General features: G+C 40.5%; 1 protein-coding gene across 2 annotated transcripts in view; it reads left to right on the forward strand.

Annotated features, from left to right (window-relative positions):
* Positions 1-16,159, forward strand: part of mycbp2 (MYC binding protein 2) — a 191,023-nt gene that overhangs the window by 42,982 nt on the left and 131,882 nt on the right. For both annotated transcript variants that reach the window (XM_078545962.1, XM_078545963.1), the window contains exons 8-12: positions 977-1,073; positions 2,957-3,030; positions 3,189-3,327; positions 5,185-5,261; positions 15,922-16,126. In XM_078545962.1, the coding sequence (XP_078402088.1) occupies positions 977-1,073; positions 2,957-3,030; positions 3,189-3,327; positions 5,185-5,261; positions 15,922-16,126 (592 nt within the window). The remainder of the gene's footprint in view (positions 1-976; positions 1,074-2,956; positions 3,031-3,188; positions 3,328-5,184; positions 5,262-15,921; positions 16,127-16,159) is intronic.

Consider the following 16,159-nt stretch of genomic DNA (forward strand, 5'->3'; position numbering starts at 1 on the left):
AGGTAGGATAATAAGATGTGAAGAGAACACAAGGAGGCCACAAAGAGATATAGATGATCTGACAAATGGAGTAATATGTTGGAAAATGTGAAATAGCCCATTTTTGCAGGAACATAAAACAGAAACATGTTACCTAAATAGTGAGAAATTGCAGAGGGATCTGGATGTCCCAGTGCATGAATCCCAAAAGACTAGTATGCAGTTACAGCAAGCAATTAGGAAGGCTAATAAAATGTGATCATTTATTTTGAGGGGAATTAAATACAAAAGTAGGAAGGTTATGCCTCAATTATACAGGGCATTGGTGAGACCACACCTGGAGTACTGTGTACAGTATTGGTCACCTTATTTATTGAGGATGTAAATGTGTTGGAAGCAGTTCAGAGAAGGTTTACTAAACTAATAGCTGGATTTGGCGGGTTGGGAAAGGATGGATGGGCTAGGCTTGTATCGCTGGAATTTAGAAGAGTAAGAGGGGACTTGGTTGCAACATATAAGATCCTGAGCGGTCTTGGCAGAATGGATGTGGAAAAGATGTTTCCTCTTGCAGGAGAATCTAGAACTAAGGGCCACTGTTTAAAAATAAGGGGTTGCCCATTTAGGACAGAGATGAGGGGAATTTTTTTCTCTTAGACGGTTGAGAGTCTTTGCCGCTGTCTTCCTCAAAAGACAGAGCCTTTGAATATTTTTCAGGCAGAAGTAGATAGATTCTTGATAAGCAAGGGGGTGAAAGGTTATTGGGGTAGGCGGGAATGTGGAGTTGAGGTTACAATCAGATCAGCCATGATTTTATTGAATGGCGGAGTAGGCGCGAAGAGCTGAGTGGCCAACTCCTCCTAATTAATTTGTTCATTTGTATGTTCATATGTTAACTTATGTTCTTTTTTGTAATTGCTGAAATAAGCAAGTTTAGCCATAAAGATAAGATAAAACAACCAAAAGCGTTGTAACTTTTTCTTTGTGCCCATTTGAACAGGGTTCTTTACTATATAGGGATTTAAATAATCATAATATGACAGCTATGTCCATAAACCCAGAAACATTGGAACAAGAAAGCACAGTGAATCTTCCAGGTATGTAATAAATTGATGTTAATCTGAATGATAAAGTAGTTTGTATTTGGGGAAGGGGTATATAGAGTATTGGAACAATAGTTGGGATCGTATTAGCATTGCAAGTTCTAAAGAAGGATCTTTAACATATGAATGGGTTTGATGTAGAAGGCTAGGATTTGTTAACTTACAGTAGACCACTTACCGAAAAGTAATCCATTGGAATGTTCTGTAGCAAACTATGGACAACTGCTGTCAAAAATGAGTCTCTCTAGATTGTGAATGGTTCATTGACCTGACAGTCCTCTCTTCCCTTGCTTCCATTGCCCACTCTTCCCCAAATAGCTCCGCCAGCTATTCCCCCCCCTCCCAAAAAAAAAAATAAACGTTTGATTCCAAATTCAATAGGTTCTCTAGGATGTTTTGATTGTCTGACAAAAGGGGAATCATCGTGGATAATTTTCATGTGAGCTGTTCCATCCTTTTTCATAGAACCATATAGCACAGGAGATGGTAATTTCGCCCACCTTGCTTGCAGTAACTCTTTGAAACAGCTGCCCACTTAGTCCCACTTCCTTGCTTTTTCCCATAGCCTGTATTTTTTTTCTTAATTATCTTTCCTATCACCTTTTGTAAATTATCATTCAATCTGCTTCTTCCACCCTTTCAGGCAGTGCATTCCAGATCGTAGAAAAGAAAGTCTTGCATTTATTTAGTCCCTTTCATGACCACAGGATGTCTCAAAGCACTTTACAGCCAATGAAGTACTATTGAAGTGTAGTCACTGTAGTAATGTAAGAAGCACAGCAACCAATTTGCATGCAGCAAGCTCCCACAAACAGCGATGTGATAATGACCAGATAGTGTTTTTTTTGCGATGTTGATTGAGGGATTAAATATTAGCTGGGACTCTGGGGATAAGTCCCCTGCTCTTCTTCAAAATATCATGAGATCTTTTGCATCCACTTGAGAGGGCACATGGCCTCAGTTTAACATCTCATCTGAAAGACAGCACCCCCAACAGTGCAACGCTCTCTCAGTACTGCACTGGAGTGTAAGTTTTGAGTTTTGATGTTCAAGTCCAGAGTGGGACTTGAACCCACAACCTTCAGAGGTGAGATTGCTACCAACTGAGGGGCTCACATGATAACTCGTTGTGTATAAACATGCAAAATTCTTATCTCCCCAGTTCTTTTTGTCAGTTACCTTAAATCATTATCTACTGGTTACTGCCCTGTTACCAATGGAAACAGTTTCACACTATCTTCTATCCTCCTGTATTTGCTCTTATTAAACCCCTCTTTCATTTGACACCATAACATTTTTTGAATTACCATTTCCTTTCAAGGCAATCTCTGAAAATTTCTGTGTATTCCTCATCTTCAAGACTGTTGGAAGCAGAGCTTACTGTGAACATTTTGGTAGTACAGAACTTGAGTATTCCTGAAAAAAGACATTGTCAAAGCTTTTCATCTTGCACTCATCAGGACAGTTGCAAGAATATCAATATCAGGGGAAGCAACAACTTTATACTGGTGCATTCTCCATGGCAGCGCCTCTACCAATCAGAGTCCGCTTGCCAACCAATCAACACTCACCACTCATACAATATAAACTTTCTTGTTTAGCGTTGTAATGAAATCAGAAGTGATCAGTTCATTGTAAGGGCTTTTTAGTTGCAAATACTGTGATTGGCAATCCTTTCAGTCTAAAGGAATCTTAAATCATACCTCTGAACTAAAGGGTTGAATATTAAACAAATAGATAATTCAAAATTCAACTGCTTGTTTAAGCTCATTGTAGAAAGGGGCTTGTTTATACATAAATCTAAATTCCAAAGTTTTCTGAAATGTTTTGTGTTTGTAAAGTTAAAACATAGATTACAAATCAATTTCTCTCTTCAGGTTGCCAGACTGAAGGACAGAGTATCCTCTTTACGGATGGAGAATACATCAATCAAATTACAGCGTCAAAAGATGCAAGTATATTTGTTGTATCAATGAACTTTATAAACAATTTTGCATTGAAGTTTTTTTTAATGGTGGCAGTGCTGCCCTTTTGTGATTAGGTATATGCATTATTGCCTAATGATGTTTACACAAGGTAATCAATATTTTTGTCCCCTGAACCTTGTAGGATGGTTTTGTAGTTCGGATATACGCAACAAGCACTGAGCCTGTACTTCAACAGGAGCTGCAGCTCAAGCTAGCCAGGAAGTGTCTACATGCTTGCGGGCTCTCCTTGTTTGATCTTGAAAAAGACTTGCACATTATTAGTAAGGGTTCTTCATTTTTTTGATTGTTTTAATAAAGTTCTAATGGCATGTAATTATTTAGAGACATAAAGCTCTTTTTACACTTGGTATAAACATTTTTCCTCTATTCATTCTTTCCCAGATGCTCAGTACTTGGTAAAAGAAGTTTGGGGGTGAACTCTCTTTGTGTTAGTGGGATACACTATCAGACCACATAATCAGTAATGAATAAAGTAGATTTTTAGCATTGAGTTTGGACATCAAAAACATCATGATGGCTAGCATGACTCACGCTGCCCTTTGTTTTTGTAGTTCCTTCCGGAGTTCAGAAATATTTATATAGCAGATATAGCAGATGACACTGAGACTTGGGGTGATTCAGGCTACTGGCTATTGGCTTCAGACTGAGTGTAATTTTAACCCCCCTAAAAATGGGTGGGAAAGTAAAATTTTAAAAATTTCAAACCCACCCACTACAACCTTGAGGGCAATTGTGGATAGACAATAAATGCTGGCATTGCCAGTGATGTCCACATCCCATGAGCGAGTTTTTAAAAAATGGGATAAGAGGCAGGTGACCAATCGGTTCTCGGCCAGAAAATGGGTGATTGAACGCTTTTAAGGAGGCTCTATGCTGAGGAGTTAATGACTTAGGATTGGGTAGGAGAAAATGGGTGGACAAAATTGATCAGGAAACAAATGATTAGATTTAGAATACAAATATCTATTAAAATTGCTGAGTGGGTTGCAACCTTATTTTCTAAAAAGTCTTGTGTCATGCCATCAAAATGCACTAGAGTCAACATTTACTTCCAGTGCCATTATGCCTGCAGGTGAGACGGTAATTTGCAAGTGTGGTGACTCAGAATTCTATTTTAACCATTAATTCTCACTGTACTAGCCACTGTACATGTATACCATATTAATGCATGTTATACTCATTAGTCAGTCAGAATCTCTCTCCCTTAAAGGAAGTGGGTACTTTTCACGTAGGTCGAGTAATTGGAGAGTGTTATTTTCATCATTGGCTCTCAATTCCTTTTTTATCTTGCATTTCAAGAGTTAAATTTTAGATAGTAATTTCAATGCCTACTTAATTATTACACAACATGAATACAAACACAATATAGGCCTGTGACAAGAAGGAGATTTTCAGTTGTTGCTTTTCTCTCTTTTACTCTGCTCTGTGTTCTCTTGCCCTGTTGCTTTCTTTTACATTGCATCCTGCCCTAACTCCCCCTTTCTTCATGTTGCTTCCCTCTTTTCCCCTCTACCTCTCTTCCAAGTTCCCCAAGCTCTTCTATTTTCTGCCCAGCACTTCTCTCTTTCCCCGCTCCCCAAGTGACTGTCCATGCTATCTGTTTCTTTGATCTGCAAGTTGATTTGCACCACCCCGACCACATGACTCGTTGGCTGCCTGTTTTTTGCAATGTGTCTTCGTCAGTCGCTGTTCATTCACAGCACACATTATTCACTGCACTGCTAATGTTGAAAACCCCATATTATAGCACCACCTACAGGTATGAAACGCTTTTGGTGGTTGGCACTTTTAAATATGATTTTCCATAGATAAACTGCTAAATGGGAAGACAAATATAGAAATAGCTCTTGTATTTTTTTGAAAAAAAAGCACCCAGAAATTTCTACTGGCAGTGTTACTGAATAGTTTACGTGCTTGTATTTGAACATAGGTGTTAATTCATTTCTCTATGCACAGCATTCCAAGTTTTATGGTAACTCCTCGTGCTGGCAAAATGTAGGTGCCGTGTGGCCAATACCTGGCAATTCCAAAATCTATTAAGTGTATGTACGTAAAAGTCTATATCTTTTTGCATTATCTGAATATTCTGATGTCCTTAAGTGTCCATGTTTTATCAGGTACAGGATTTGATGAGGAGTCAGCTGTTGTAGGAGCTGGCAGAGAGTTTGCACTAATGAAAACTGCTAATGGAAAGGTATGTAGAGAAATAATTCTATTTCTTAACTCTTTTTTAAAAAAATAATCAAGAAGTTGCTGATGTCAGTTAAATGGTTAATGCTAGGAGTTTTTTTTTGTCTGCTTTTTAGACATATTAATCCATTTAAATGCATCAATACCTCTGCTAAAATGGTGGACAAAGGAAGTCATGTTATTAACCATTCATCTGCTAATGTAGCCAGGATTAATGTTTTGGCTTTTGTTCATTGATCATGTACTCATCTATGGCAGCCAGAAGCTTAATCTGTTTTGACATTTTACTGCAGTCAGGCAATGTAGAATGTACCTGGATAACAAGTTGATTTTTTTCCCTCGCCTGGTAACTACCTGTGATTTCTCTAATAATTTAAGATGTAAATTTTACATATTCCACCATTGCGTAGAATTTTGATACATCTGTCATGTAACCATTATGAATTAGGAGCAAGAGTAGGCCACTCAGCCCCTCAAGCCTGTTCTGCCATTGAATAAAATCATGGCTGATCGGAACTCCACATTCCTGCCCACCCCCTTGTTTATCAAAAATCTATCTACCTCTGCATTAAAAATATTCAAAGACTCTGCTTCCACCACCTTTTAAGGAAGAGAGTTCCAAAGACCCATGACCAATTCTCCTCATCTCTGTCTTAAATGAGGACCCCTTATTTGTAAACTGTGAACTCTAGTTCCAGATTCTCCCATAAGAGGAAACATCATAAAACCCTTTCCACATCCACCCTGTCAAGACCCATCAGGATCTTCTATGTTTCAATCAATTGACCTCTGACTCTTCCAAATTCCAGCAGAAATAAGCCTAACCTGTTCAACCTTTTCTCATAAGACAACCCAGCCATTTCAGGTATTAGTTTAGTAAACCTCCTCTGAACTTTTTCCAACGCACTTACACCCTTAGATAAAGAGACCAATAGTGTACACAGTACTCCAGATGTGGTCTTACTAGTGCCCCATATAACTGAAGCATAACCTCCCTACTTTTCTATTCAATTCTCCTCACAACAAGCAATCACATTCTATTAGCTTTCTTAATTACTTGCTGTACCTGCATACTAACCAATTTGCAATTCATGCACTAGGGCACCCAGATCCCTATGCATCTTAGAGTTCTGCAATCTCTCACCATTTAGATGATATGCTTTTTATACTTTCTGCCAAAATGTACAATTTCACATTTTCCCATGTTATATGCCATTTACCAGATCTTTGCCCACTCACTTAACCTATCTATATCCCTTTGTAGTTTTCTTATGTCCTCTTCACAATTCACTTTCCTGCCTATCTCTGTGTCATCAGCAAAGTTAGCAACCGTACCTTTGGTCCTTTCATCCGAATCATTTATATAAATTGTTTAAAGTTGAGGCCCCAGCACTGATCCACTTGCAACCAGAAATGACCTACTTGTGCCTACTGTTTCCTGTTCACTACCTAACCTTCTGTCCATGGCAATATGTTACTCCATGAGCTTTTATTTTCTCCAATAATCTTTGGTGTGGCACTTCATCAAATGCCTCCTGGAAATCTGAGTACAATACATCCACCTTTATCCACATGTTACTTCTTCAAAGAACTACAATAAATTGATTAAACATGATTTCCCTTGCACAAAACCATGTTGACTCTGCCTGATTACCTTCACTTTTTCCAAGTGTCCTGCAATAATGTCTTTAATAGCTTCTAACATATTTCCTATGATAGATGTTAAGCTAACTGGCATGTAGTTTCCTGCTTTCTGTCTCCCTCCCTTTTTAAATAAAGGAGTTACATTCGCTATCTTCCAATCTAATGGAACCTTCCCCGAATCTAGGGAATTTTGGGAAATTAAAACCAACGCATCACTCACTAGCCACTTCTTTTAAGATCTAGGATGAAGCCCATTAGGGCCCGGGGGCTTGTCAGCCCACAGCTCCAACCATTTTCTCAGTACCACTTGCCTGGTGGTTGTAATTTTCTTGAGTGCCTCCCTTCCATCCCCTGATTTACAGCTATTTCTAGGATGTAACTTGTATCCCCTATAGTGATACAAAATGTTTAATTGATGCAAAATGTTCAAATCTTCTGACATCTCCTTATTTTCAATTATGTATTCCTGAGACTCACTTTCTATAGGACCACTCTGTTCTTTTTTAAATACCTATAGAAACTTTTAATATCTGGCTTTATATTTCTAGCTAGCTTTCTATCATGCTCTTCATTTTTCCTCCTCATTAATCTTTGTCATTCTTTGCTGTTTTTTCATATTCTGTCCAATCTTCTTAGTTGCCACCCATCTTTGAGTAACTATATGCTTTTTCTTTATGTTTGATACTATCTTTAACTTATTTAGTTAACCAAGAATGGTGAGTCCTTCCCTTGTAATTTTTTTCTCCTTGGAATGTATCTATTTTGTGTATTCTGAAATATCCCCTGAAATGTCTGCCACTGCATCTCTGTTGACCTATCCCTTAACTTAATTTGCTAGCTCACTTTCCCTAGCTGTGCTTTAATACTCTCATATTGGCCTTTATTTAAGGTTAGAATTCTAGTCTTAGACCCGCTCTTCTCTCCCTCAAACTGAATGTAAAACTCAATCATGTTATAATCACTATTGGCTATGAGCACCTTCACTATGAAGTCATTAATCCTATCTCATTGCGCAATAACAGGTCTGGTATAGCCTGCTGTCTGGTTGGTGCCAGAAAGTGCTGTTCTGAGAAACTATTCCAAAAACATTCTATGAATTCCTCATTTCTTCTTAGCTAAGTTGATGAATTAACCTGATTTTTGCCCATCTGATTTTTCCAGTCTATATGTAGATTAAAATCCTCCATGATTATTGCCATACCTTTCTGACATGCTCCCATTATTTCTTCCTTTATACCCATCCTTCCATCTGGGTAATGTTAGGGGGCCTGTACACCACTCCCACAATTGACTTATTGCCTTTATCATTTCTCATCCCAACCCAAACCACTACAACATCCTGGTTTTCTAAACTTGGGTCATCCCTCTTTATTGTACTAATATCATTAATTAACAGAGCCATCCCTCCAGCTTTGCCTAGCTTCCTGTCCTTCCTAAAGGTCATGTACCCTTCAATATTCAGGTCCCGATCTATGTCACCCTGCAGTCATGTCACAGTAATGCCTATCAGATCGTACTTATTGATTTTTATTTGCCCTATCAGTTCGTCTGTTTTGTTTCGAATGCTTAGTGTATTCAGACACAGAGCCTTTAGTTTTGTCCTTTTATTATTTTTGTAACCTCTAGCCTTATCTGCTGATTTACTCTTAGATTTGTACTATCTGTCCCTTCCTGTCATGGTCTGTTTTTCATTTCCCATATTAATACCTTTCTCTCTTGCCTTCTCTCTACTCTTTGATTTACAATAGCTTCCCAAATTTGATACCTTGCCCCCACTATTTAGTTTAAAACCCCCTCCATTTCCCTGGTTATGTGGTTCGCTGGAACACTGGTCCCAGTACGGTTCAGGTGTAGACCGTCCCAAAGGGACAGCCCCCATTTTTCCCAGTACTGGGGTCAGTGCCCCATGAACTGGAACCCACTTCTCCCAAACCAGTTCTGCATTCATCTCTCTAATTTTATTTACCCTTTGCCAATTTGCATGCGGCTCAGGTAATAATCCCTGGATTATTAAATAATCTCTGGAAGCTCTGCTTAATTTGTTGCTTAGTCTCTCTAAGTACTCTATATTCAGAACCTCTTTCCTAGTCTTACCAATGTCATTGGTACCTACATGGGCCGCAATCACTGGATCCACCCCTCCCACTACAAATTCTTCCCCAGCCTTGAACAGATACCCTGAACCCTGGCACCGGGCAGACAACACAACCTTCTGGACTCATACTCTCGACTGCAGAGGAGAAGATCTATCCCCCTGACTATGCTGTTTCCTATCACTACCACATTCCTCTACGCTCCCCTGACTTAAATGGCATCCTTCACCATGGTGCCATGGCCAGCCCACTCATCCACCTTACAGTCATTCTCATCTAGACAGGTAGCAAGCACCTCGTACATGTTGGACAAAGCCAGGGGCTGAAGCTCCTCCATTGCTACATGCTGGATCCCCTGCCTGACTCAGTTTGACCGTCGACCAACTCTAAAGTTCTGCCTGACCTAAGGAGCAGGAAAACTCTCCCTCTCTCTGATGCCCTAAAATGTCCACAATGCAGACTTCAGCTCAGCAGTTCAGTGCTGCTCACAGCACACCACCAGCACTGCCATTTCTGTCCAACCTTCTTTATTTAATTAGTCAATTCGTTACTTTGCACAGAAAGTTGCACTCACCTGGCTTGGATTATTTGTTCGTGGGATGTGGGCATCGCTGGCAAGTCCAGCCTTTATTACCTATCCCTAATTGCCCTTGTTCAGAGGGCATTTAAGAGTCAACCACATTGCTGTGGGTCTGGAGTCACGTGTAGGCCAGACCAGGTAAGGACATCAGTTTACAACACTCAGCGATGGTTTTATGGTCATCATCAGATTTTTATTCAGTTCAAATTTCACCATCGGCCATGGTGGGATTTGAACCCTGGGTCCCCAGAGCATTACCCTGGGGTTCTCTGGAATACCAGTCCAGTGACGATACCATTATGCCATTGCCTCCCCCTAAATACAAGGAAGGAAACTGAGCAACCACTGAAGGTTGACAAAAGCAGAAGAAGGGGCACTTCTTTCCCCCTCTGCACCAAATTCCCAACCCCTCACTCATTCTACATCTCACTTAGGCTTGGTCTCATGTCCACGCACCCCTTTCTGTCTCCAGGTTTAAAATCTCTCTGCTTTTATGGAGCCTCTGATGACTCAGAAACTAGCTCAGCTTTCTGCTACAGTAATTAACACCTATTGAGGGCAACTACTTTTAGTTGATTGACAGATAACTGCCTTTCAGGCACCTCCCTGTTTAACTAGGCTATTCAGCTAACAATGTTTGAAAGTAAGAACCTAATTCTTAATCAAAATTTAAAGTGATGAAAGGCTTACTCGAAATTCCCACCTGAACCAAATTCCCACCACCTTCAACTCCTCACTCAATCTAATGCTCACTCAGATGTAGTCTTGTGTCCGCACGCCCCTTTCTGTATTGTGGCATTTTTATAATGGCATTTGATACATTTAAAAGAGCGATTGTCTATGTTTCTGTATCTTGTCTAAAATATTTAATGATTTTAAAATGATTTGGTTTTTTTCAATTGTGGTCCACTTTATAGATTGAAGCATTTTGGCCTGTTAATTAATCCATTGTAAAAATAAGGAAAAGGCAGGTGGAGAATATAAAGGCAAAAATTGTTATGTGCATCTATTGGAATTTTGTCCAGATATTGCACCTTTTTTCATCTTTCAAATCGAATGCTCTTTAATTTTAATGCCATTCTGTGAAATGTTAAGTAAGATCATGATGCACCTAATTTGTTCAAATTTTACACACCAGCGCATTCCTGGGGGCCATTAAAGTGGAGGAAGCAATGGAATCCTATACCATTTAAAAGCTTGTTAGCTCACAGTAGCTGTGTAAGCTGACCTATGGAATTACCTGGACCTTTGATTACTTAAAAAATGATCATATAGACTATTTTCAGTTCACGAAAATCCATTTTTAAAAAGTTGCATCCAAATCTAATACCCTCATTGGAATCCTGCAGGAAAACAAAGCAAATAAAGAGTGTTTTAGGATTAGAAAATGTACAAGTTCTGTTGGGAGTAGGGGAAGAATTGAAATTTAAAGCTATACCAAAGGAAAGAAAAAAAATGCGAAATAGCATATGCAGTTGGAATTTGCAGAATTAATTAAAACAGAAAATGCTGGAAAAACTCAGCAGGTCTGGCAGCATCTGTGGCGAGAGAATTAGAGTTAACATTTCAAGTCCGTATGACTCTTCAGTGCTAAAGAGAAATGGAAATACGATGGATTTTATGCTGTTTAAGAGGGGGTGGAGCAAGTGGACCAACATAGAAGGTCAGGGATCGGTGGGAGCTCAGGAGAGATTGACAAAGATGCCATGGACACAAGACAAAGGAGTGTTAATGGTAGTGTTAAAGACTAAAGGTGTTGATAGTGGCATAAAGGTAAGATAGCAGAATATGTTAACAAGGGTCAGCGCTCTGAAAGCACAACGAGGGCCATCTGTCACTTGTGTCTGTTGTTGGGGGGGGAAAAGGATTAAAAAAAGAAAAAAATTAAAATAAAATAAATAAATATAAAATTTTAAAAATGGATTAAAAAAGGGTAAAGACGGAGTATAGAGTTCATAGTCTGAAGTTGTTAAATCCGATGTTAAATCTGGAAGACTTTATCGGAAGATGAGGTGCTCTTCCTCCAGTTTTCATTGGGTTTCACTAGATCATTGCAGCAGGCCAAGGATGGACATGTGGGCATGAGAGCAAGATGGTGTGTTGAAATGGCACGTGACAGGAAGATCTGGGCCATGCTTGTGGACTGAGTGAAAGTGTTCCGCAAAGCTGTCACCCATTGTGTTTAGTCTCCCCAATGTAAAGGAGACCGCATTGGAAGCAACAACCACAGTAGACCAAATTGAAGGAGGTGCAAGTGAAGCGCTACCTCACATGAAAGGATTAAGGAAGTAAAGGGGCAGATGTTGCATATTCTACGATTGCATGGGTAAGTGCGATGAGTTGGGGGTGATGGAGGAGTGGATCAGGGTGCCATGGAGGAAACAGTCCCATGGAATGCTGATGGGGGTGTGGTGAAGATGTGTTTGGGGGTGGTATCGTGCTGGAAATGGCGTTTAATCATTGAGGATGCTGGCGGGGTGAAAAGTGAGGACAAGGGGGCCCTATCATGTGAGGACAAGGGGGTCCTGGGAAGGAGGGGGAAGGGGTGAGAATAGAGGTGCGGGAGATGGGTTGGACCCGGTTGAAGGCATTGTCAACCACACGGTGGGGGGAACCCTCGGTTAAGGAAAAAGGAAGTCATGTCAGAGGCACCGTTTTGGAAAGTAGCACAATTGGAACAGATGCGACGGAGGCGGAGGAACTGGGAGAATGGGATGGAGTCCTTACAGGAAACAGGTTGCGAGGAACTGTGGTGGAGGTAGCTGTGGGAGCCGGTGAACTTGTAATGAATATTGGTAGACCGTCTATCACCAGAAATGGAGATAGGGAAGGCAAGGAAGGGAATGGTAGTGTTGGAGATGGACCGTGTGAAGTTGAGAGCGAAGTGGCAATTGGAAGCAAAATCAGTAAATTCTTCTAGGTCCAGACGAGAGCATGAAGCGGCACCGATACAGTCATTGATGTACCGAGAAAAGAGTTGTGGGAGGAGGCCTGAGTGAGGCTGGAACAAGGAATGTTCCACATACCCCACGAAAAGACAGGCATAAGTGGGGACCATGCGGGTACCCATAGCCACATCTTCTATTTGGAGGAAGTGGGACAAGTTAAAGGAGAAATTGTTCAGTGAAAGAACAAGTTCAACAAGGTGGAGGAGAGTGGTGGTGGGTGGAGATTGTCCAGGTCTCTGTTCAAGGAAGAAGCGGAGAGTCCTCGGACTGTCCTGGTAGAGGATGGAAGTGTAGAAGGACTGGACATCTATAGTGAAAAGGAGGGAAGATCCTCAGAGGAGATGAGGTCAGTGACAGTCCTGGAAACAATGGCTTGATGTTTGGTGGTGGGTCATGGTCCAGGGGGAGGTAGGAAGAAGTGTCTGAGGGTTGGTACTCACCCTCAGCAAGATAGAGGTCAGTGCGTCAGACAACAATAGCAGCACCTTTGTCGACAGGTTTGATAAGAGTCAGGATTGGACTGAAGAGAACGGAGTGCAGCAAGTTCAGAAGGAGACAGATTGAAGTGGGTGAGAGGAACAGAGAGGTTAAGATGACCAATGTCACGTTGACAGTTCCCAATGAAAAGTTCAAGAGCAGATAAGAGGCCAGAGGGAGAGTTCCAGTTAGAGGGAGAATACTGGAGGTGGATGAAAGGATCCATTGAACGGGGGGGAGGACTCCTACCCACAGAAGTGAGCACAGAGACAAAGGTGACGGAAGAAGAGTTCAGCATCGTGCGGAGTCTGCAATTCATTGAGTTAAGGGTGTAATGGGATGAAACTCTGTCCTTTGCTAAGCACAGACATTCAGCATCAGAGAGGGGAAAGCCAGAGGGTATCGTGAATACACGGCAAGGGCTGGGGTTAGAAGAAGGGATGGGGTCAGAGGGAAAGGAAGGGGTGGAGGGTCCCAGATGGGCATTGGTGTCAATAAGTTGTTGGAGTTTGTGTCCCATCTCACTTGAAAAGAAGAGAAAAAGTTTTTGTTAAGGCGGCAGATGAAATGAAGAACAAAGTGAAACTGGGGGCGAGGACAGATTTGAGATATGGTGAGTTGGTGCTGCTGGAGAGAGGTCGGGTGCGTACATATGGTGGCGCATGGCATTGAGTGTGGATCTCAGGATGCAGCGAGAACAGCAGTCTGAGGAATGTTGTATGTCCCGGTGGATTCGAAACATGAGGGATGGAACTTAAGTTGGAAACATGTAATCCTGGGTGGATTCGAAACATGAACAGTGTTGATGTTTCCAATTGTCCTATTTATGAAAGGTTCATAATATAACAACATTAGAGTTGCTTTATTACTGGAATAGTGCAACTGTATAACCTGAAAACACACAATCTTCGGTCACAGTGTGTTGCTCATTTTCAAACAGATTTTATAATTTCTGTTTTATACTGCTGTGCTCTAAATAGCTATCACGACCTCAATTTTGCACTAAGAATAATGATGAGGCCATCAGTGCTCACTGGCATTAAGGAGTAAATTGGACAGCAACTTCCTGCATTTGCACATGCACAGTTAAAATTGTGAAGCTGCGATCCTACTTCCCCTGCTCCTCCAGAAGCACCACTACATTGGTATCTTGCCAAGGAGCTCAGCATTAAAACAAAGGGTGGGCTGTGAATTTAAGGCTGCTTGGGCAATACATTCCAAACTTGTGATCTCTACCAACCAGAAGGCCAGGTGCATGGAAACACCACCAAGTACAAGTTCCTATTTCATCCTGACTTGCAAATATATCACTGTTCGTTTCCTGTCACTGGGTCAAAATCCTGGAAATCCCTCCATAACAGCACTGGTGTACCTACAGCACATGGTCTACAGCGGTTCAAGAAGGTGGCTCACCACCACCTCAAGTGCAATTGGGGTGGTTATTAAATGCTGGTATTGCTGGCGATACCCACATTGCACAAATGATTTTTTTAAAAAGTTCACGTGCTTATCTAGTAACCATGTCAGTAAATGTTGCGGTTTATCTATTCAAATATAAATGAATGTTTAATGGTGTGATAAGCCATACTGCCAAATAGCCTTTTCGGCACTTAAAATTTACCTTTAAAATGTGGAATTAATTTTCTTCAAACTTTAATTGTTTTTGGAGATTTAAAGCTTTTCTTACCTTTTCTTTGCCTCTTCTACCTCTCTCTTAATTCCATGTTTCTTTCCCTCTCTTCCCTTTTTGTCTGTGATTTGACATTAAATTAAATTTTCAACTTAAACTTGGTGGTTTAAACTCTGCATGTGTTAATAAGGATTGAAAAAAGATTTAAGTTTATAAAGCGCATTTCAGAACCTCAGGGCGTTCCAAAATGATTTGTGGCAATTAAGTATTTTGAAATGTGAGCATTGTTGTAATGTGAGCCAATTTGCACACAGCAAGCTCCCACAAATAGCAATGTTACAATGTCAAGATGATCTGTTTTTAGTATATTGGTTGAGGACAAATATTGGTCGTTACTTTGGGGAGAACTTCTCTTTTTGTTCTTCAGAATAGTGTTATGGGATATTTTATGCCCACCTGAGAGAACAGACAGGGCCTTGGCTTAACATTTCATCTGAAAAATGGCTGACCTAACAGTGCAGCATGTCCTTAGTACTACACAGGAGTGAGAGCATAGATATTTGTGCTCAAGCCTTGGAGTGGGACTTGAACACTAGCTCAGAGATAAGAATGCTTCCAACTGATCCATGGCTGACACCTGAATGTGGTTGGTTAAGGAAACACACAGATCCCCTGTAGAGAGCGCTTTGCTGTTTTCAGTTGTCACTGCATGTTGGAGTACAATGTCTCCCAGAAAGTCTGTGGCTAAGGTGTCTGTAAAATCCAGACCAAAATCTAGTGGTAGATGTCTAATTTGTGGTCTGCATACTTTGGTGGAGAGCTTAATCTATATGCCAGTACACTGGTATTGGCATAGCTGAAGTTCAAATGCATTCTTTCTAGGAGGTTGATCACAAGTGGTTAATAATCAGTGGTACCAACTCAGTATCGTAATGTGGTCTTGTATGACTGATTGTAAACTTAGCATAGAATGCTGTAAAACTGATTATCACAGCTAAATAAAATTTGTACTTTTTATGGGCAAAAGCCAGCCTGCAATAACACTTAAACTTGGCTTGTTCCAAAATATGACGTATGTGTTTTGGAACATTTTTTTTGGTGACAAGTGAGCATCTTCAATCCCAATTACATTTTAATTGCAATTTTAAAGTTTTTGCTAAGGTTAGTTTTTTTGCAGGCTTGCAGTTAAATCATACTGGATGTTGCTGCTCTGTTTGAAATGTGATAGAATATGCATATTTGAATTGTGCAATTTTTTTTAATAAAAGTAAGTTTTCCTGTTTTGCCATTAGATGTATTATACTGGTAAATATCAGAGCCTTGGAATCAAACAAGGAGGTCCGACTGCAGGGAAATGGGTTGAACTAGCCATCACCAAATCACCAAAGATTGTACAGTTCTCTGTGGGCCATGATGGCTCTCATGCCTTAATGGTGGCTGAAGATGGAAGTGCTTTCTTCACTGGCTTGGCTAGTAAAGGAGAGGATGGTGAATCAGGTACAAGCTTGGAAGCGGGCATATTTAATTAAA

Source organism: Cetorhinus maximus, chromosome 7 (genome assembly GCF_964194155.1).
Source record: "Cetorhinus maximus chromosome 7, sCetMax3.hap1.1, whole genome shotgun sequence".
In the NCBI taxonomy this organism is placed as follows: Eukaryota; Metazoa; Chordata; class Chondrichthyes; order Lamniformes; family Cetorhinidae; genus Cetorhinus; species Cetorhinus maximus.